Source organism: Dermacentor andersoni, chromosome 4 (assembly GCF_023375885.2).
Source record: "Dermacentor andersoni chromosome 4, qqDerAnde1_hic_scaffold, whole genome shotgun sequence".
NCBI lineage: Eukaryota > Metazoa > Arthropoda > Arachnida > Ixodida > Ixodidae > Dermacentor > Dermacentor andersoni.
The window spans coordinates 184,522,592-184,544,939 of record NC_092817.1 but is presented as its reverse complement, the minus strand read 5'-3'; the positions used below and the strand labels follow the sequence as shown (position 1 = coordinate 184,544,939).

The 22,348-nt window shown below is 48.8% G+C and overlaps 1 protein-coding gene and 1 pseudogene across 1 annotated transcript in view; one reads left to right on the top strand and one right to left on the bottom strand.

The window, feature by feature from the left end:
• The first annotated feature begins 5,506 nt into the window (after positions 1 to 5,506).
• The window catches only part of LOC126530400 (endothelin-converting enzyme-like 1), a 44,447-nt gene continuing 27,605 nt past the window's right edge, over positions 5,507 to 22,348 (top strand). Inside the window, exons 1-2 of the mRNA XM_055070305.2 lie at positions 5,507 to 6,585; positions 14,628 to 15,059. Of these exons, the coding sequence (XP_054926280.2) occupies positions 5,653 to 6,585; positions 14,628 to 15,059 (1,365 nt within the window). The 5' untranslated portion in view covers positions 5,507 to 5,652. The remainder of the gene's footprint in view (positions 6,586 to 14,627; positions 15,060 to 22,348) is intronic.
• On the bottom strand, positions 20,628 to 21,890 carry LOC140217061 (uncharacterized; annotated as a pseudogene).

Genomic DNA, 22,348 nt, shown 5'->3' with positions numbered 1-22,348 from the left:
CCTCCAATATTACCAGTGCTGCTTGCGTATTCTCTGTATCGCAGCTGCTTCATTTCGCCGACGAGCAACGTCGTGACGCCTACATCAGAGCACTCATCGACCGTTTTGAACACTCTCCGGCCGATGCCACTCTACGCCTCTTCGTCCTCCGCGACGGTACTCTGTACCGTCGTAACCTTCATCCGGACGGCTCTGAGTTCCTACTTGTCATACCGAAACACCTCCGCTCAACCGTTCTAGAAGAGCTTCACGACGCACCAACGGCAGGATACCTCGGCGTATCTCGAACCTATGACCGTGTACGTGGCCGTTCTTTCTGACCGGGCGCTGCCTGTTCCGTACGACGTTACGTCGCCGCTAGTGAACTTTGCCAACGACGCAAGAAGCCTTCCCAGCTCCCCGCTGGTTGCCTGCAGCCGCTCGACATCCCTGCCGAGCCCTTCCATCGTGTCGGCTTAGATCTTCTCGGTACATTTCCGGAATCTACATCAGGAAACAAGTGGGTTGTAGTGGCGGCAGACTACGCGACCCGCTACGCCGTAACCCGCGCTCTTCCGACCAGTTGCGCAACTGATGTTGCAGACTTGCTCCTGCATGATATCATTTGATTCATGGTGCTTCGCGTCAATTGCTAACAGACCGTGGCCGTACGTTGTTAGCCAAAGTCATTGACGACATCATGCGTGCCTGCTCAACACAGCATAAATTTACCACCTCCTACCACCCTCAAACGAACGGCCTCACTGAGCGTTTGAACCCGCACCCTTACAGACATGCTATGCAAATACGTTTCAGATGACCACCGTGACTGGTACCAGGCTCTGCCTTATATTACCTTTGCGTACAACTCTTCTCGTCTCGAACCTGCTGGCTTTTCGCCTTCTTACCTCTTGTATGGCCGCGAACCAACGCTACCACTGGACACTGTGCTTCCGTCCGCCACAGCATCAACTAGCGATTATGCGCGTGATGCAATCGCCCATGCTGACCATGCTCGCCAACTTGCGCGCGCTCCTCTACAAGTCTCTCAAGGCAAGCAAAAGCAACCCTACGATCTCCGTCACCGTGATGTCCATTTTGTGCCCGGCACCCTCGGGTTGCTTTGGTCACCATCCCGTAAAGTTGGCCTTTGTGAAAAACTGCTTTCCTGCTACACAGGCCCATATCGTGTGCTCCGCCAAGTGACTGATGTCACCTATGAAATCGTTCTAGCCACGCCCACTACGTCCTCCGCTGTGACAACCAGTGATATTGTCCACGTCGGCCGACTCAAACCCTACAACGCTCCACGCGCTTTTGATATTTAACAGCAGCGTGACAGTACTTTTCCGCCGGGGCCTAGTATTACGATATCATCGAGCGATGCTCAAGGGACGAGGCGCCGCGACAACGACGACGAAGTGGGTCTGTGCCTTTGGCGCGAGCGAGTGTTGGCCTGGCGATCTGGCGGTCTGGCTCCAGTGTAAATAGCCTGTAAATAGCCTCTTTCATCTGTGTCTTTCCACACGTAACAGTATTATCACGTAGTATTGGCGGTGAAGAACAAAGCAGCAAAACTACGAATGAGGAAACTAAGTTTTATTGGGAAAACCTGTGCCCAGAAAAAGTAAGTTTCGCCCGAAAGGCGAAGCACCGATTGCAATAGAAAATTAGTAGATATTGTTGCGACTGGGGGTCCGAAGATGTGGAATTCACTTTGCTCGCGGAGGAGTAGGGGAACTTGAGGCTGGGCCCGATATTCAGGACGCTTTACAAACGCGTTTATGCTAACATATTTACAAGAAAGTTCAAAGTAATGCAGAAAAAGTTCTTGATGAAGTTTTAGCAGCCGTTGACTCCCGCCGTCCGTTGCTCCTTTTATGCCCTGCATGGCCATTGTTCAGTTACTTCCCCCAATTCGGCGTCAGGAGACCGATGACATCAGGTCCCACCAATCCGGAGGTCGGTTGCCCTTTCCCTCCATTGGGAGCTTTGTCGGAAACGCACACACACCACTGGGCACAAACAAGGAAAGGGGGGGGGGGGGGGGCGTACGTTGACTCCAATCGTACACTGACACCGTCCCCGGCGTGGACATGCCCATTTGGGCGGCTGACAAGTGGTAGCCGTATCCTTGCACTATTTCCCCAAACCTCTCCTGACCGAGGTACTCCCGTGCTGGCCATAAATCATCCGTTTTGAGAAGCATTTTGACGAGGCCATCGGCCCGTTCCTCACAATCGCGCGAGCCGTGACCCGAGGGTGTCGCGGGGTGAACGGCTGATCACAGCAATGCTATAATGTGTAGGCGTGACTGAAGGAGGACGTAGAAACAGACACACACAGAGACATAAGGGACATAAGGGTTGTGTTGGGCAATAAAAATTAATAAAAGTAAAATAATTAAAATAGGAAACTAAGCCCTGCCTGCTGCACCGAGGTATTGCAGGCACACACAGAGACAGAGGTATCTCTGTGTGTCTGTTTCTTTTTACGTCCTCGTTCACTCGCGCTTAGACATTCTACCATGGATTCAAACCAAATAACCCACCAACGTGTTTGAACGAATTTAACGAGCCCGGTGTCACGCGTGCACAGGTAAACTTGAACACAAGTCGCTCGATGAGAGCAGAAACTCGCAGTCAAGATGCCGGAGTTAGGAATCGCGGCAGCAGAAGCGATCCAATTGACCTTTGTGCAGCTCTCGCTTCTACGCGAACGAAACGTCGAAAGTACAGCGCATACGAAGCTACCGACACTACATGCACCCGGCAAACACCACCGATTGCTTTGAAGATGAGGCCCGCACGGGTGCGCACTTTGGCCTCGTCGCAGATCGCTTTTCAAGACACAACGCCCGCATGGCCGCGCCGTAAGCAGCGCCGCCGGAGAAGAACCCCCCTCCCTCCCTCGCGTCACCCCCGTGCCTCGCGCGCGACAGGAGAGGGCGCGCTTCCGGCGGCCCGCCTTCCAAGCTCGCACACGCGAGAATAAGCAGCATTCGCCGTATCACCCTCGCACGCTTTCGCTCCTACATACAGCATACGGCACGCGGCGACGCTTTGATTGTCCTTGGACTTTACCGGGAACCTCACGGCGACGCCGGCAGAAATGCGCCTGGAGCGTCCATGCAATCGATATCGCAATAAAACAGGCCACACTCGAAGCACAGCGATAGCGACAAACCCAGTCGGCGATCGTCGAAATCTGTTCAGTGCGCCGGCTTTTATACATCAGTCGTCCAAGGTTCCAGAGTAATTACTGGTGCCCGTGTGTCTACCAAAAAGTACTACGCAGTTCGTGTCGCGCATACGACCAGATTACACAAGGTTCGGGATCGACAGACAACAGTTAGCACCATCGACAACATTAAACATACTTCCGACACATGCAGGCGCGTCTTGCGCTGTTCGATAACGTTTAACATTAGTTATCTCGTGAAAAGCGGTCAACTGAGAAAGGTAAACAAGTACGCGTGTCATTATGAACAGTGAATCTATTGTATTCAGTGTATTTTCGACGAACGTCGGATGGCTATTTATAAAATTTACTCTGCACAAGAAGTTGCGTTTGCAGGCGCCTTAACTAGACGGCGCTTCCTTATGTCAAGCGGGGCTACGTAGGAAAGGCCTCAACAGAAAGAAAGCTTTTCGGTACCATGCTATGGAAACCACACTTTGATTGGAAGCAACATAAGTTGTCGCTTGGTAAGGGGAATGTGATGGCAATGCCTCTCTGTTTTCTCCTCTTATTTTGAGTTTGTAAGCAAAATAAATTTTGTTTGTCCGCGTAATTTTTCTTAATTATTATTGCATGCACCTCTGAACAACGATTGGAGTGCGGTATGATGCATAACTTGGCGGGTGTAACATGGTCGCACGGCCCATTTAAAAGTGGAAATGCGCAAGGTACTTCTACAAAGATAGAAAACTAAGATTTTGGTATTCTTTGACGTTTTATGGTCGACGAAAATGTGAAGTTCTCAGGTCAAAAAAGTAAGATTACTTGAGGACACAGAGATGCTGCATAATATGGCTAATATTTTTAGTACATAGAACAAAATTTCTTGTATCTATCTATATAAGCCCATGCGTTTCTCGAAGCGTTATTTCCAACTTGGCGACCGAAGTCGTCTACTAACTTTGCCAAATAAGAATAGAATATTGGCCGGGATATCATCGTGGTCATTCCATCATCGTCATTGGAGTTCCTTCATCTGACTCTCTTCATGCCGACATTGTCATACCGCCTTCGGCGTTCCATCAACGTAATTTCATTTTCTTCCTTCCTTTACCAACATGCTGTCGTCATTCAATCGTGATAAGGCCGCCGTTGTCATGCCATTGTTGTCATTGTGTCATCGTCAAACAGTCATCCTCATGCACTCGTTGCTATACGATCGTCTTCGATCGTCCTCATTACAACTGCAGCTCCATCATCCGATTCTCATCATACCATCTTCGTCACGCAGTAGCCGTCACGGTTAAACACTCGTTGCCCTCATGTCCTCCTTCCCGATACCGCCGTCGTCACACTGTCGTCGTTATAACGTGGTCGTAATTTCCGAATCGTTATCACGTTGTCGTCAGGGCATCGTAGTCATGCTGCTTTCGTCGTTCCATCGACGTGATTCAATTATCTTTCCTGCATCGTCGTCATAAGTCGTTGCCGTCCCGTTGCGGTCGTGGCAATCCTTGCGTACGAATGTAATTGAAAAAAGAGGGCCAATCCTCGGGGCACTTTATATCGCATACAGCCGAAGCAATAGGAATATAAATATTACCACGGGTACAGAATCTAAATAAAGGTGCCTTGAGCAATACGCTGTCCCTCTACATTGTTTGATTGCTAATCGTGGGGAATATAGTGGTACGTATGGTTAGAAAAGTGAGCCAGGCCTGTTCTTTGTCTCAATTTGGTGCTGAGAAGAGATTTACTACATTCGTGAGAGAAATTTGAAACCTATGTAAGCAGCGTCAGAGTTGTTCTTTGCTATTGGGCTCACGTTTTTAGCCTTGCTATTTTTTAGCCTACTGTTACTTGAGTAGCCGTTGCATGCAGCCGATATGACATAACGTACAGTTAAAAGAAGGGCTTGCTACTGAGTTCGCATTTTCCCAGCGCATCAAACATGGAGAAAGAGAAATTGGCGCTCTCTGCACTCAGTGCTGCAAGTGTCTAATTCTTATTGTCCATGTCTGATGCGAAGGGAAACTTTGGCAGTGCAACACGAACAAGCCTAACGTTCAACCTTGGCTCGTAAGTTCGTCTTTGGAGACGAATGTGTTTTGCTATGGTGCGAGAGAGCGCGAATGTTGAGCGTCGGCTGTTGATGGACGCGCATTTTTAGTGTCCGATATTGAGCGAAAATGTAGAGCAGGTTCCAATCCCCTGCCTAGCAGCGTAAACCTCGCCATCGGTACAGAAAAAGCGCGATGAGGCAACACATATCCTTGTGTTTAGGGCAACAATTTCTTATACTGCCTTGATGCAGGCATGGTTGCTGCAGGTAGTGGTAGCCATTCTTGACATCCACTTTTTATTACTCGCAGGCGTCGCATAGAAAGTCAACTGGACCAAAGCAAGGACCCTTGTGACGATTTCCACGCTTACGTCTGCGGACGCTGGAAGCCTCGCAAAGAGTTTCACCTGTCCCGCTCCGAGCTGTCTGACATGCTTCTGTCGTGGCTGTACAAGCTTTCGGCGACAGTGGAAAAAGGTCTTGTCCAATTCCCCGTAGGCAAGAAAGCCACTGCCATGTTCAACAGATGCGTGACGCAGAAAGAGTCTCAGGTCCGTATCATGAAGGAATTCATGAAGGCACGAGGCATCGTCTGGCCGGAGAACCCGGAAAAACGAGTTCCTCCTGTGAAGGCTCTTTTCGACCTTTCTTTCAACTGGAACGTGCACCTCTGGTTCACGTTGGAGATTCTCCCTGCTATTTCCAACAAGACACCAAGGCGTATCTTCATTGCGCCCAACCAACTTATGCTACGTTGGAAGGCTATGATTAACCAGATATCGAAGGAAACCTTCCAAGGGGTCTACACCAACCTATCAAAAATTTTTGCCGACGACACAAACAAAAACCCCGAAACCAACGAGATTGTGCCAACGCACAATTTCCTTCAGTACGTTTTCGATACCCTGGTGCCGTCATGTCCTTGTAAGGCACGCATTCCAGGGTTATTCACCTTGAGAGAAATTGACAAAGTCTCACCTATTCCCATCGGCGAGCAAATTGTGAATATGTCCAATGCCGTGCTGGGACTGGATCCACCGTTCACAATGAACGACTTGGTGCTCCTGAGCGACCGGTCCCACTTCGATAGCATCCTGCGTATATTCAGCCGAGTCAACGACACGGCGCTGCTGCGCCACCTGGCGTTCCTGTTCGTACAGGCATATGCGCCGGTGGCTTACCCCACGGGCGTTCTGAACATGGTCCAGGGCAACGAGTACCGCTTCGAAGAGGAACGGCCCGGCTTCTGCGCTGGCCAGATCGAGCCAAGCTACAAGCTCCTCGTAGCCGCCATGACTTCCCTAATCCACTTTTCCGAGCAAGAGCGTCACCGCATCGACGAGCACCTGGACGGCATCGTGAAGGTGGGTGAAATTCTACCCGTACCGATGCTCAAGACATTGTAGCGCACACTTTCTCCTATTAAAATGATTGTTGGCGAAAGCAGGCTAAGAACCCTGGTACTGGCCCATGATAAAAAAAGGGCAGATACGTTCCAGACAAGTACGTAGTATGGCCGTATGGCGACCATCTTCTCTTGGTTGATTTGCATTCACGGCAGACATAGTGGCCGGATAAGTACAGTCCCGAAAAATGTTTTCTGTTCTCTCTGCAGTCATATCTGCAAATAGCTGCAGGCACATAAACCCTGGTTCAGAGCTTCTACAGGCCATATATACACATTACGGACCGCAGTAAGGGCCTGCCGCATGTCGCCAAAGAAAACAATGAGATACAGCGTTATATTCTCGGGCTTTTACAAATGCTGCAAACGAAGTGTCTATTATACAAACGTGTGAGTCGCAAAATACATATCTGGTCATTTCTTCTGCTTCAGTAAGAATGCGCTGTCAATTCCTATTAGCTTTGTGCGCGAGTGATGGCTTCATTGCGAACGGCGCTCCAGTGGCGTTAGTCGGGGGACCCGCCTTCTTCGTCTGCTACGCTCCGAATAGCTTCATTTTCATGCGTTTTCTCGCTCTCTGCGTGCGTATCGCATAGCACGGCGCTCTCCATTTACTGCCTGCATCTTTTTTCCGTAGTTCTATAAATGCATTTAGAAGACAACAAACGTTGTATATTTAATGTATCTGCTATATAACCACCCGATGCGCAGCCCAATGGCAATAGCGTTGTGCTGCTCAGCTCAAGGTCAGCGATTCGACTCCAGCCGCGCCAGCCTCATTACGATGGCAACTAATTGCGAAAAATGCTCGCGTATGCCTAAATTTAGGAGCACATTAAAGGACAGGTGACCGAAATAAGTCCGGGGTGTTCCGTTACGCCGTGCATTGTAATCATATGCTGGGTTTGATACGTAAAATCTAGGAATTTAATTTTAAAAAGAAAAGTATGCGAGGACCGCCCTCGCGGGCAGGGATAAGACATCGTGACTCAGTCGTAAAACATCCTGCCGAGCGAGTAAATGAGTCTACGCAGATTTTGAAATGAAGCTCGATTGCAGGAGTCATAAAAAAAATTTCGCGTCAGCTTACTGGTCTTGTAGATGAATGAAAATTTTAAATTTCGCTCACACAGCATTTGTCTCCACGAATGCTCACTACATTATTAGCGATACCCAAGCGGCCATTAGAAATTATGCAAAAGGTACGATCTCTCCTGAGGCATGGCACATCATCAGAGTCAATGAAGCAAAATTATCCAACGCAGAGAAGAACGGCAGGCAATTGCTCTGGTGGCCAGCGCATACGACTCCAGGCATTCCTGCAATCAACCTCAACGAGGTAGCACACCGCGAAGCTTGAGGTCTTACTCGCTGAGCTGAGCAAAGAGTGACTTCCATCGGTCAGGAGAACGTGGGGGAGGAGATCTGGAGAGAAAAAGGCAGATTAACAAGATTTAGCGATATTACCAAATTGTATCAAAATCGGACGCGAGTATTACTACCGCCTCACACTAAACTGAACAGAGCTGAGTCCGTTACTTGGAGGCGATTATAAGCAGAAATTTATACGAGTCCCATGCAACTAAAAACTTTTTACCCCGATATATACGACTGCACTATGTGGAAGCTATGCAAGTCTGTTAGAGCCACCCTTCAACACACGTTGTGGGGATGTGAAATATACCAAAATAAAATGGCAGTCTCCCCGGAAAATCTACGGGCGCGGTGGCCGGCCGTGCTGCTCAGCTCAGAACTCCAAGACCAACTTTGGGCCGTCCAGCGAGCCAAAGTAGCCGCACGGGAGCAGCAGCTCCCAGTGGCCATCTAGGCGGCCCCAGGCCCGCGCCTCCCAATCACCGGATTCAAAATAAAGTTATCACATCATCATAACAACTCTAGTCACTTGGTCTTGCATTATAAAACCTTTAACGACCAGAAAAATCCATTTTTTTTCAATGACGAGGGGTTTATCTCGAACATTAGTTGCACCACGCTCTATCACGTTTCGCAAACATCAAACATGCTTTGCACTATTTCCTTGCAAGTAAAGGTCATTACCACTCTTTAACGCAGGAAGATTGTTTAGGTTAGCATATGACTATTTTTGTTCAACGCAATTGCAGGCTACCGGAGACCATGCGGAAAACACCACTTTATAGCCGTAGAAATAAAGATATTGCTCTATATCAAAAGTCGCAGTTTCGCCCGCAATGCGAAGCATCGATTGCGATAGCAAATTATTAGACGAAGTACAAAGTACGAATATCAATTTTATTGGCCGTACAAACTTGGAAACCTTCACTTGCTAACTGAAGTAACAAGGGGCCCTATAACGTAAAACTATTCCAATATGTTTTCTGACGTCAACTTTGCCTGCAGGGTTGTCTGAACAGACGAATGAAACGATCTCCTCGTTTATAGGCGGTCATTTTTGTTTGCTTTAAGAACGAATAGCGTTGCCTACAGTGAGTGGCTTGTCTTATCTAATTGGTTGACAAGAGGCGAGGAGCACGCTCAAGTGGAGATGGATTCGATAGGGCCGAGTCAATGCACTGAAAAGCGATAACCGGATGAAGAGGCTGGTGCTGGCGTCTGCGATTGTGGTATGCTTTCCCTTATTCACCTTGAGGTGGCTGGTCGAAAATCGCGGTGGCATGCAACGGAAGGTTATGAATGCCGCTAAAACGGATCCTCAGCAAAAAAGAGTTGGCGCAGCGAGGTCGTAAACGTGCCGAAAATCCTCGAAAACGTTACACGGCCACGCAAAAAGTTTTACTGTACGCAAATAAACCCATGCTCTCCGACATGTGCCAGCAGCCAGTGCCTGAGTGATCGCGGCAGCCATCTTTTATTCCTTCCGGAACGGGACAGCCTGCGGCTACTCAGAAAAAAAGCTCAGTTTTGTTCGGCATATTAACGCATCTTTGATGCGTACACGTCACTTTGACGCGGTGAATTTTCGCGGTTTTGTGACGTCGCGTGACAGGCAGTTGAAGTTGGTGCAGCCCAAAAACTTTTGACCAATAGCCGAGGGCTAATGGCCAAAAGGCGCCGATTCAGAAATAACTATTTTTCTATTGTTTGGTCCAATGATGCATAATCAGTGTGTACGTGTCATATCAGATGGGGAGCCATCGCGGTTTTCGTGACATCGCGTGACAGACAGGCGATGTGTGGGTGTTTCAAAAATGTTTTTGACCAATGGCAGAGGGTTAATTGCAGAATCGGAATAGAAACGTTCGGAATAGCGTTACGTTAGAGCGCCCAAGCATGGTGTCAGCGCACACAAGGAAACATGAATACATCACACTCGACGACCGCGGAGACTCGCTGTCAAAACGCTGCTTCGAGTATGCGCGGCACCAGCAGCGAGCGAAGTGGCCTTCGACCGGTCTATCGCTTCAACGCAAGAGCGGCGAGAACACAGCGCACACGAAGGTACGACCTGTTTCCAGCTGTCCTTTGCACCACAGACTGCGGACAGAAGACTTTCGACTACATCCGCGCCTTGTTTTTCTCGTTGCTCCGTCTTCCTCCGCCTCGATTCCACTGAACACTGCTCGTACCCGCTAGGCACACGTGGTACGCGTCAAGGAGCGGTCTTGTCACCCCTCTTCTTCAGCTTGGCCGTGCTGAACCTTCCCTCCCTCCTGCACGAGGTTGAGGGGATACACCATGCGCTCCATGCTGACCATACTAAAATTTGGACCAACACTGGCTCAAATTTAGGAACGCCTACGACAGGCGGCCCTTCTGGTGGATACTTACGCCGATTCTTGCAGCCTGGAGTCAGCCAAATCAGCCTGGACCCAGAAAATCAACCCTTCAGTCTCCCGCCTACCGACACCCCAGATTTCTCTCCCGTCCGGCCCCGTCTCGTCAGGGCTTCACCTCTCATTCTTCCTGGAACCTTAGGGTACCATAGCTGCTCTCTGACGCACCAGCGAACAAGTGAGTCGTATGATTCAGCGCGTCTCTACCAGACGTGGCGGCCTCCGAGGGACCGAGTCCCTCCGGTTGGCCCAACAGTATGTGAACAGTCGGGTCCTCTACGCCTCACCCTACCTTCGCCTGCGTCGTCACCACTAACACCAGCTCAATGTTCGTCTCCGCTCCGTGTACAAGCGCGCTCGCTGGGCCTTCCCATCGCCACTGGGGGTGCACAACTCTTTCGCGGAGCTGCGGGAAGCCTATCGCGTCAACCAACTCAATCGTCTATCGCAGACGCCTTGCCGGCGCCGCCTGCTACAAAGTCTTGGCCTCAACACAATCTCTGATCCGGTCCCTCTCTCCCCGGTACCGGAACTCTGGCGCCAGAAGGTATTGGTGAAGCCAGTCCCCCGCGACATGAATTTCGAACAACGCCCCGGTCGCAGGCAAGCGCATGCTGCTGCGCTTCAGGCAGGCCACTACGATCGCCCCGGCGTATTCTACGTAGACACCTTGGGCACTTTCCTCTCGGGTAACTTCACGGCCGCTGTGATCACATAGGGTACATGTCGATGGCCTCTCCTTTGTGCTTTGATGGCCTCTCCTTTGTGATTTGTGCTCAGCCTGTTCTCGATACATCCAGGGTTCCATCGCCCTCCTTGCGGCTCGCCTCCTTCGGGCGGCGTCCTGGTGCTTCAACGCTCGCTCCATCAGAATAGTCTGCGCCCCAGGCTACACAAGTCTTCCCGGCAACAAGGCGGCGAATGCCGCTGCCCGCTCTTCTTTCCGGGCCGCTGTCCATACATGTCCTGAGTCGGATCCTGGCAACTGGCGCTTCATACGCTATTGCGATATTCCGGATTATTCTCGCACTTCACGCCGACTTTACCCTGATCCCGCACGCAGACTGGCGAAAGCGGACGAACGGCTGTTACGGCGCCTTCTGACCAATACTTTCCTTGGTCCAGCGGTCACCCGGCCCTTCGTACCGGAAATCTCTGGCACGTGCCCGACTTGTCAGGTCCTCGCCGACACCTTCCACGTCGTGGCTTCATGCCCCGCTACTCCAGTCTTTCTCATACCCTTTCCCCCTCCCTGCTAGAGAGGCTTGGGAGGAGTAACTTCTCGGCTGCTCTACCTTGGAAGCTCAACGTTCCTTGGTGGCGCGCGTCGAGGCTGCGGCCATCTCCAATGGCGTCCCAGACTAAGGGCTGCTACTCAGGCGCACAGCAAGTAACTATCTTGTAAACTTCGTGAATAAAATCTTTCTGCCACCGCCACCTGCAGATTCCTTTAAAGATGCGCCGCATGACTGCGCGCGGCCGTACAAAGTATGCATTTGTTGGCGGAGTCAAAGCCGGCCCACCCTCTCTCCCGCGCTGCCTCTCCGCTTTCCTCCATATTTGGCGCGCGAGATTGAGCCGCGATCATCAGTTCCCCTTGCGCCAGGTCGCGAAATGCGCAGTTGCTGCGGGACAACGACGCCGCCCGCCCCACTCGCTCCCTCCTCCCTTTCTTGCCATCCCCCACAGCCTTTCGCGCGACGGAAGACGGCGCGTTTGCTCTCCGCTTTCTTCGGTTGCGCGCGCCAGATTGAGGCGCAGTCGTCCGCTTCCCTCGCGTGCTTACAGCTTACGACGCGGAGATGTTATCGCCCATGCGCCTAGAGTGTCCATATAATTCCTGTCAACGACAAATTATATTGAAAACTGTCGTATATGCAAAGGTTATCGCCACTTTTTTAGGTATAATTCTCATCGCTGAACGAACCTTGGCCGGAAAGTATGCTCGCTACCCATTAAAGGAGCAAAGAAAGAAAGGCTTACTCTGAGCCAGCTAACTTTCAGGGGTACGTTGTGTTGGAAGTAATTAAGTTTAATTAAAATCACCTCCAGAAAGTCACCACAGCAGCATAAGAATAGGTAACCTTGTTTTGCCCACTAATTGTGTCCACCCTTCTATTATACGTTCCATAACACATTTTGGGTTAAGGCTGCTAATGCAGTGCATGCATTAACGAACCGCAGCGACCACCTCGTTTCCTGAGAATGGCCTCAAACGTATTTCGTGATTTGTCTAACGCGCTCGCCAGCAACTCAATTAGAATGTCTACGGCCAACGGAGCGGGCGACCGAACTCGCAGCACACGCTGGACAGACAAACGTACTATTACAGTGCGGACGCAGTAGCTGAAGTCCAAATGCTGCAGTTCATTGTCGAAAAAGGACCGAAAAGTCGCTGTGAGTGCGCCGCGAGAATGGAACAGCAATGACCAGTGAGCAACGTCGTACACATGCACGTACACGCAGATGACCATAGCAGACGACGCCAGGAGGAATCGCCGCTAAGCGCGGTAACCATGGCGACTCCGCTCGATTTCGCAAGAAATAGCGCGCTGGAACATTCCGTATACAGCGTGTCCCACGTAACTTGAGCCAAACATGAAAAATATGTAAATGACACGTAGCTGGACAGAACTAAGGTAATGTCGTTTGGCGTCGCTTGTAGATACTCTGATTCCTTTTTTTTTCATTCCGCCTAATTAGATAATTATAGTCTTCATTAATTATTCAAATTTTCAAATATTATAATTAGATGAACAGTATCAATGAGACAATTGTGGGGCAACACGAGAAACTCCCGCTACAGCTTCCTGTTGCTCGATACGTGCTACATAAAAATGTTTTTCCGAGCTGGAAAGAAAACCGCAAATACACGCAAAATTACAATATACACGCCGCTCGAGGATTTCACACGCAAAACCCTAAAACTGAACTTTTCATGACTGTAAGGACAGTAAGAAGCTATATATCTTAATACCAATAACTGTTGGCAATATGTTTGAATAGAATATTATTCGATAACGTAGCGCAATCGTTAAAATCCTTGGAAACAAGACATACGAGCTTAGGGGATATTATTTCAACATGCTGTAATGTGTCATGATGCTCTTCTAGCGAGGTGATGTAAGCACCGTTACCCTAAATCTTATTTTGTTAATATTCGCGTGTGTTCTCTTCTCTCCTTTTATTTATTTACATGCGCAATTTCGCTATTGTGAATACGTCTGCAACTTATTTTTTCCAAACGAAGTATTCTTTCTGTACTTGTTAACTTGTTCCGCATTATGATTCATGCGCAGTTGCTATCAAAGTCACGTACATTAGTACTCTGCTATACGAGCTTTACGTAATTATGGGTCTCCTCGGCTACTTTTATTCGTGTTGCTGCAATTTTCGCTAGTTTAGGGGCACCCCACCGAGTTAAGCTGTTGGTGGCAAAGCTTGTTTCCTGGCCATCCTGGACGCCTCCGGAGCCTATTGATACAGTGCCGCGGGTCTCGTATTATTTTGACACGCGTACGTAATGCCATTGCGAGTTTGATCGCAAGAGGAGCTGCCGAAGTCGCCTTTAATGCTGCATGTGAAAACGTTGCCATTTGCATTGCAACACCAATAGAAATTTCGGCTTTTGAAGCAGATGCGTTCTGGTCACTTGCAGACGAGCGGAGGAAGTTCCCGAGTAAATAATATTTTTTCGCTCTAATGCGTGCGCGCTTATCCGCACACGCTGTCGTGCTTGAAGGTTTATTACGAGAGAAAGTGGTTTCACCGGTACTACTTCATGATGGTTTCCCATATTGAGAATAATAAAAGTATAGCGGAAACATGTTTCCTTGTGTGCGACCGTGGCGCGCGGGGCACATAACTGTGCCTTAGTGATTAACTTCTTTTTGAACGAAATGAATGTGACACCGCGCCAAATGAAAGCTCTGAATGCGCTGACGTCTCAAATGAGGATGGCCATAGTGAGGCTTTAAGTTGTATCTGGTAATGACCAGTGTGTAAACGGTACGAAGGATCGTTTGTGCTATGATACCTGAAATCGTTGTTTCTTAGAGAAGGAAAAATAAGGAAGAGCGCCGTTTTTCGAAGCTCCGAAAGGCCGTTTCTAGGGGTCACTCATTACACCTCTAGAACGGTGGGCACCAGTGATGTGCGAAGTGAACAAATATGAGCAGAAATTTAGCGTCGTTGGCAAGGTGCGTGTCACAAACTCTTCCTGCATCAGGTGGCCGTGGAGAAAACGTCGCGTGCCTCGTGGCTCGACAACAAGAGCAAGCAAGTTGCCGTGGAGAAGCTAAAGAACGTGCGTACCGTGGTTTGGCCCCCGGACAAGTTCCTTAATGCGGAGGCGCTGGAGCAAGCGTACGCCAACTTCACCGGCAGCGCTCCGTCGTTCGCCGAGTTCTGGATCGACACGCGGCGCAGTCAGCGCCGGCTGTTCGGCACCGAGGCGGCCGAGCTGGAACTGTCGCTGGGCGACAACTCTCGGCTGCCGTACGTGGAGTACGTGCACGTGCTCAACCGGCTGTCCCTCTCCCTTGGAGCACTGGCGGCGCCGCTCTACTACCCGAACGGCACCAAGGCCATGCTGCACGGCGGCATCCTGTACCTGTACGCTCGGGCGCTCGTCGGTGCCATTGACAACGAGGGAGTCACGGTAAGGGCTTTCAGGAGGAGGCCACGTGGTGTTGCGTGTGCGAGCAGGTAGAACTTCGAAACAGGTCAGGTGAACAGCTTCGAAAAGGGCGCGCTGAGGTGTTCGCCAGCGGAAGCCTTGATGAGCATTGGCTCTCACGGCTCTCAGATGTAGCGGCGACATGTAAGAAAGTAACGACGGGCGAGCTCATACGTAATATACCGTACTATATTTCACGATACATATACCATTCAGGATATACTGAATACCTAATTAATAACGTGGCGCTCGCCACTAAATAGTGGAGATGTTTCGAAATGAGAGCTCGTGCACACCGCAGAAAGAGAATGTGACGGAAATTAAAGTATTAGGTTTGCAAACGTTGTACTTGTAGAGCGTGCGATGACTACGCTGCTCACCGGCGAATCCTTGAATCTCGTAGTTGGGACGATAGATCGAATAATTTAGCAGTAATGACTGGCGTATGGGGCGCTACAAATTTGGTGTCATTTATTGTTGTTTCATACTCCCACGCAAATGAGACCTTGAAGAATGCCGCGGTGCGATTGACGTTCTCGCACGGTCACTGAAGTGCTTCGATGAGGATTTCTTGAATTTGCTGACGAAATGTTAAGCAGGAATACATTTGTTTCGTAATCTTTCGCATGGTAGGGCGCCGGCGGCTTGGTAACTCGATAAAGAGGGGGGGGGGGGGCAACCCTGCCTGCCAGCGCCTCCGCCACGGCCACCGAAAAGTGGATGGCCGCGTCGGGGACAGGAAAGAGATGCGGTGGGAGTGGAGAAAGGTCACGGGGTGCGTCCAAAGCCATGCGCGTGAAGGGAGTGGGCGTGGCTGTCCAAAGTGAAACCATTTGCCGCCATCTTGGTGGAGGCAAGAAGCCCGAACCGGCTTAGCGGCCGTTGCAGAGCGTAGAATAAGTTCGTGCGCTGCCTATTTTTATTGTGGGCTGTTGCAAAAGTCAAAATGATCGGGGCACGCTTTCCGATGGCATTACAACAGCTCAGTAGGTCATAGCTGCACCTGTTGTGCAAAGGCGGTTTAACGTTTCAATTGCAACATAAGTTCTCGTCGTTTGCTCAATACCGCCCGTGCATCGTGCGCATCTTTGCTTCTCGTAGGTGTATGTCAATACAAGATCTACGCCCTAAATAATCGTTCGAACGTCACTGTATCGTTTTAATATAGTGCATGCACGGGCTGCATGTGTTAGAAGGAGAGGATGAGATTCCGCCGCTTGATTGCAGTGATCCCGGGTTGTGCTGGATTTAAATACACGAGGTGTGCTTGTAGGAAGACACACTTTTCGGTTTGCACTGTGTACTTACCGCGCAGCGCTCGTGCTTTAAGAGAGAAGCTAGTTAGACGCATAGAACTAGAGAAGACGTGGACAGCACGGGCTCTACAATCAGAACAAGGTCAAACTCGCAACTTCAATGCTAGTCATGCCCATTTCGTACGCGTCTGTATGGTTCGTAGGTTTTCTGTTCATTCATTTGTACCACCTCTTCTTGCGAAATGTTCTGGTGCAGGACAAGAGCGATCTATTACAAAAGATTGCAGAGTGCTTAGGCATTGCAATGACTTAGGTTTACGGTACACCACATTGCCTTGAAAAAAAAAACACGTGAGCACTGATATCAAGATTTGTAGCATTTAAAGATTAACGACGAACCTGGACCCTATATGTGCTTTTATAGTGAATGAATAAGCTTTTTTTAAGAACCTTAGAACTCTTAGGAGGTTTTTCAGCTGTTCCTATGCGTGTCTAGCATTTCTCACTGATAGGTTTCAGCTGTCCCGTCCTTTACAATAACAATTTTTTTATTCGCGTATAAAAATATAAGAATGCGGTCACGGTGAAGTTCCTTATTACGCAACCTCTAGCTTCAGTATATAAATATCAAGCCTTTCGGGATTTAAATAAATACATGGTTTACGGCGTCTTTCATGTGTAAGAAGTGCGTTACACTAGAATAGAAGCAGTTCATACAGTATTGAGATTTAAGCAAGGCCTCCAGTGGCCTGATGATCCTCTTAGAATTATCTGCAGCAGATACGAGATATTCAGTACTGTTTATGCGCATGTCTACAGCCACGTGATAGCGCTCACGAAATACACAACGCTGCTGGTCATTCAGACGTTGGTGGGCGGAAAGTATATTGAGCCTATATTCAATGCGGCTGAAAATCTCTCACATTATAGTGGCGAATATTCCTTACGCCATCATATCACATAAAACTCGCTTGTACGGATAGACTGTGCATAATTTAAGCAAGCGAAGAAGTACGATTAGCTAAGCGTACGGCCGATAACATTTCTCCAATCCTTCGGGGATAAATTGGCGCAGGAATACTTTTCTCTACAACCCCGCCGCATGACTGTGGACCAACATACTTCGTAAGGGGGTTTGTTCTTGATTTTTCATCGCGGAAGTGCAAACACAATGGAGAGCCGTGCGTATTCTGCGGTTGCCAATGTTGGAGCCGCCCTCTTTTTCCTCGCGATGTGGCCGTCGGCGGCTTCACTGTCTCCCGCAGGTAGCTGCAGGGGCTGCTCCTCCTTAAGTTTTAATGCACAACATCCTCGGCCCTCACGCGACAGCCTTGCGGCGTCCGCATGCTGCGGTCGGTGGAGGTGCTGTGCCGCGTTTCTACGCTCCCTGGGGTGACGCCGTTACATCGTTGCGGTTCTCGTCAGGATGCACTCATTCATCTTTTGTGATACCAAAGGAAATTGTCAGAAGAGATTTCGGCCTGTGCGGAGCAAACGACCGGATGAATTACGTAGCTGCGCGGCCGTCGTCACGCCGACATCGTGAAACTGTCGTGGTTCCACTTGTCGTCATGCTGTCTTTGTCATCCTTTGTCGCACCGTCATCAACTCTGTCGTACAATCTATCTCGCAAGTTGGTAGCAGCGATGCGAAACCTGGCCGCATTTCAAACAATCGGCAAGGTTGTGTTAGTCCGTGCTCACTTTAAGCCGTGGCCTAATCGGTTGAACGTTCGTAACGCTAGATCGTGCGAGTCTCAGCGGACGGAAGTTCGAACCCGGATAGGTCATCCTCAAACATTCTTTTACGTTTAATCTTTCGTCGCTGCCTATTGTGAAATACACCACATCGCATTGTTTGAGTAATACTTTTGTTCGTTTGCGTTCTGTAGCGTGCTTGCCGGGCGTCCGCGACCCTATAGACTGCTACTCACGGAAGCCGATAAAACCATCTAAAGGTAGCCCCTTTCTTGTAAAGTTGGTTGTGTTTTTATGGGCATTATGTCATTTTACAGCGAAACTGTGTATGACTCGCACCTCTGGATTTCTTCTTGGCGTGATCTGTCAGCAGAATGCGCTAATGCGGCAAAGCCAACTTTCCCGCGAATGCCTTGTAGCTCTCAATCTATATTAAAAAAAAAAAGCATTGTGCAAGAGCCCGCTAACACGACTGTAACATTACGCCGAGTTAATTTACTTGCCATAATTAGTTAGTTTACTGTGGAGTCGTAAACGCTTCGGAATTCCCGTCTGCCGTCAATATATGGCATTTTACAGGAGGTGCAAGGTTACAAAAATCGGCTATACCGCGTGCATCACCGAAATTACCCTATAACAAGTTTTATGACGATTTACAGCTCAGACAGCTACATAACCGTGGGGATGTTTATCTCATCCAGTATCATGGATAATTATCTGTCTCAGTTTTGATACAAATAACATGATGCCGCCGCTACCTCATTCCAGCAGCACCACGAAGCCACTATAAAACAGACAGGTCCATGTTTTCGGTTTCCCTCTTTATTGCACAAGCAGGTTCATTCAGCAACCATCACCATGTCACAGCGCAAAAGAAAAGAAAGAAACAAGAAAACATACGACAGTTGTCTAAAATATTCTCACGTAGTAATGACAGTGAAGAACACAGCAGAAAAACTATTAATAAGGAAACTAAGCTTTAAATGCGAAGCATTTCTTGACGAACATTTGCCCCTTTGACAGTATCCATCTATCCATCTATCTAGCCCCATACATCTTGGAGATTTCATGGTCATTTTGTTAACTTGGTATCAAGAGGGGGGATTTTTGGGCCAGTTGGTCCGGAATGTTTAAAGAAGAAAAGAACCGCAACTTCAGACGGGACGTAAGACGAAGGCTCGTCCTGTACCGCTAGTCTTGCCTACTCCTTCCGCTCGTCGCTGTTCTCTTCCTCTTTTAACTTGGTATGTACCAAAATTGGCATAGTATGACAAGAGTTTATGGCGAACATAAACGATCGGTGGTGACATGAATATCATGACATGTATGTCATGTAGGTTATGAAACAGCCGCCTACGTCTTGGTGCTCTCATGGTCGTTTTTTGTAACTTGGTAGGCTCCCCGCACACTGCTTCGTAATAACATCGATTCCCACAGGGCGTGAGATCTGCCGGCTTTTGATTGGGCTAACCTGTGTCCACAAAGGCAGGCTACACTCAAAGCACACTTATAGCGGCGAACACAGTCGGTGATCTTCCAAATCTGATCAGCGAGTGAAGCGCGTCGGCTTATATGCGTCACTCTTCGAAGGTTCTAGTGTATTTGCTATTGACGCGTGGTTTCCAGAAACTACTACACAATTGACGTGGCGCATGCATTCTGATAATACAAGGTTCAGCGAGGACATACACAACAGACAGAATGAACGATAATATTCGCGAAAGTTCTAAATCATGCAGACGCGCTTTGCACTGAGCGATAGCGTTTAGCATTTGGTAACCGGTGAACAGCGGTCACCGGTGAAGGATAAACAAGCACACGTGTCACTATGCTGAAATGTAGAACACCTGGCAGGAAAGGTTTTCATTTGTGCTTTTCAGAAAGGTACACATAAAATACAGAGAATACTTTGAGAAACTTGTCTGTATTATGTATATGTGGTCAGCAGGGTGGCCTACTTATTGCACAAAAAGCTCTTTGGGAACCGTCAAGTTCAGTCATTGCAGATGAGCACTAAAACTTTTGCAGTTCTTTCGGTAATAAACATGAATTTTATCTTCACAGAAGCAGCTAACTTAAAATATCTAAAACAAGATAACCACCCCCAAAAGGAGAAATGCAGGTTGAAGGCAATTTTCTACTTCACATGATGGTATTGAACATAACGAATTTTCATGTAAACATCTGACGAAGCTCATAAAATGGGCTTACTCCTTATGTCGTGCTCATACAACTTCCTGTCATCGCCTCTGGTATAGTTAACAAGGAAGCTTTATCGAGAAATTGCAAGTCACAGCAAAAAAAAAAAGAAAAGAGATACAGCTTTCTAACCTATTGCAAAGCCTTCCAGAACGGAATCCCTCAACGGAAAGGTACAGTTCTGAATGTTATGCGCACTTAAAGAAGACACGCGTAAAACGCAACGAATACGCGCCGAATTCACATTCTCTCTCGATGAAGGCCATTACAGGGGCCCGCACTCGAGGTCTTCTTCATCAGCAGAGATTGTGCCATCACTACTCGTGTTCTACCACTACTGGGTCAAGACTGTAAACAAAATCATCAATGATGTGATCCACTCTCTTCATAGAGTTTTATTAGTCTAGAACGTGCTTCTCAGCACAAATTCTCAGCACAAGTTTACCGTATTGCTTCCATAATAGCGGCTCTATATCTTCGATCTTGAATGTCTTGTTTTCCATGGCCACGAAACTTCCGAAGTCATTCCATGCTAGTTCTATCGCATTCAGGCGGCAGTGATAGGGTGGCGAGCACACAACGAGGTGGCCTGATGCTGCAGCGATACAGTCCACTCGGTATCGGCCTCCACTCGTGGCAGTGTTTTCGACGAGCTTCATTAGCTCAGCCTTTGCTATGTCCTGGCCATACGCAACACCCTTTGCAGAAAACCAGTCCTGTATTCCTTTTTTGAGCCTGCTTATTGGCGGCAACTTTTCCTGCTTTACGGAGTGATGCTGCATTGTCCATAACGAAAGCATGTCCAGGTTGCAGAAGAGGCAACATTTTCTCAGTGAACCACTTTTCGTAGTGTTTGCCATTCATGTCCTCATGATGATCGCCTGACCTTTACTTTGCGCGAAACACTTTCCCTGCACCTTCCACAAAACCATTTTCATTGCCGCAGTGGGTCACAGTAAGCCGGCCGCCTTCGCCACTGAGGTTTTGGAAGCCCGTCGGCAGTCCGAATTGACACGCCTTTTGCACGGTATCTATGATTTAGTCAACCTACACTTGTCTACTACTACTCGCGTTACCGCGGTGACCCGCGTTTCGTCGGTGTAAAAAAAATCTGCCCACTTTGAAATCGCAACTCCGCAATCTGGCGCAGGTAGCGGCGGTGAGACTACACACTGTGCGTCGCCTCGATGACACACAGTGTGTAGTCATCGAAGCGGTCTAGGCGGAAAGGAAAGCAAAGACAAATAAATTACCATACTAATGTCAAGGAACCTAAAATAATCAGGATTAAGGCCTCCTAGTTGGCCCGAAGGTTCATCAATAGGTGTGTTCCGAGACCGCTTCTTGTATCTGAAGCCAAGCTTCAACACCCTATGCATAGTTGCGGTCGATAGGGATGGCAGCGCGCTGTCCCATTCAAAGTGGCGCATCAGCTTGTCGACAGTGGGGATCTCACTTCTCTGAAAAAATCCTGTGCACGACCGTTCGCAACCCCCCAGGCCAAAGTAGTTCATCTCATTTTTGCGCTCACGACCGCTTCCGCCAGAATGCTTGTTCGGTGTCAACGCTATGACCGCCTTTTCTTTCTCCGACACCCACTCGCACAGCGTCCTCTCGCTCTCCTTCGAGGGTTCTGCTGTCCTCTTGACAAGAAAATTCATGCTGGCTCCTTCCCCACACTCACGGCGAAGCTTTTTTAAGACGCCTAAAGCTAATGTCTTCGCCTCTTTCGGGAAACATTGCACTTTGAAACAATGGCGTGCACGAGACGCTACCGTTTCAGCGGACGCCTTGTTTGCTAATGACTGCGCACTACTACCCAGGAAGCCTCCGCTTCCTTTTTTTTTCTTTCGCGTTTGCTTTCTACGTTCGTTTAATTGCATGCAAAAAAGCTCTCTGTGCTTTCTGAACAATAGGCTCAAATCAGTGCTGAACTCGTGGATTGATTTCGGGCATATTTGCGACATAATGTTCGAATGTGCAAGGTACCATTTCTTCAGCGGTCTAGGCAGAAAGGAAAAAAAAAAGACAAACAAATTACCATACTAATGTCAAGGAACCTAAAATAACCAGCATGAAGGCCTCCTTGTTGGCCCTAAGATTCATGAATAGGCACGAC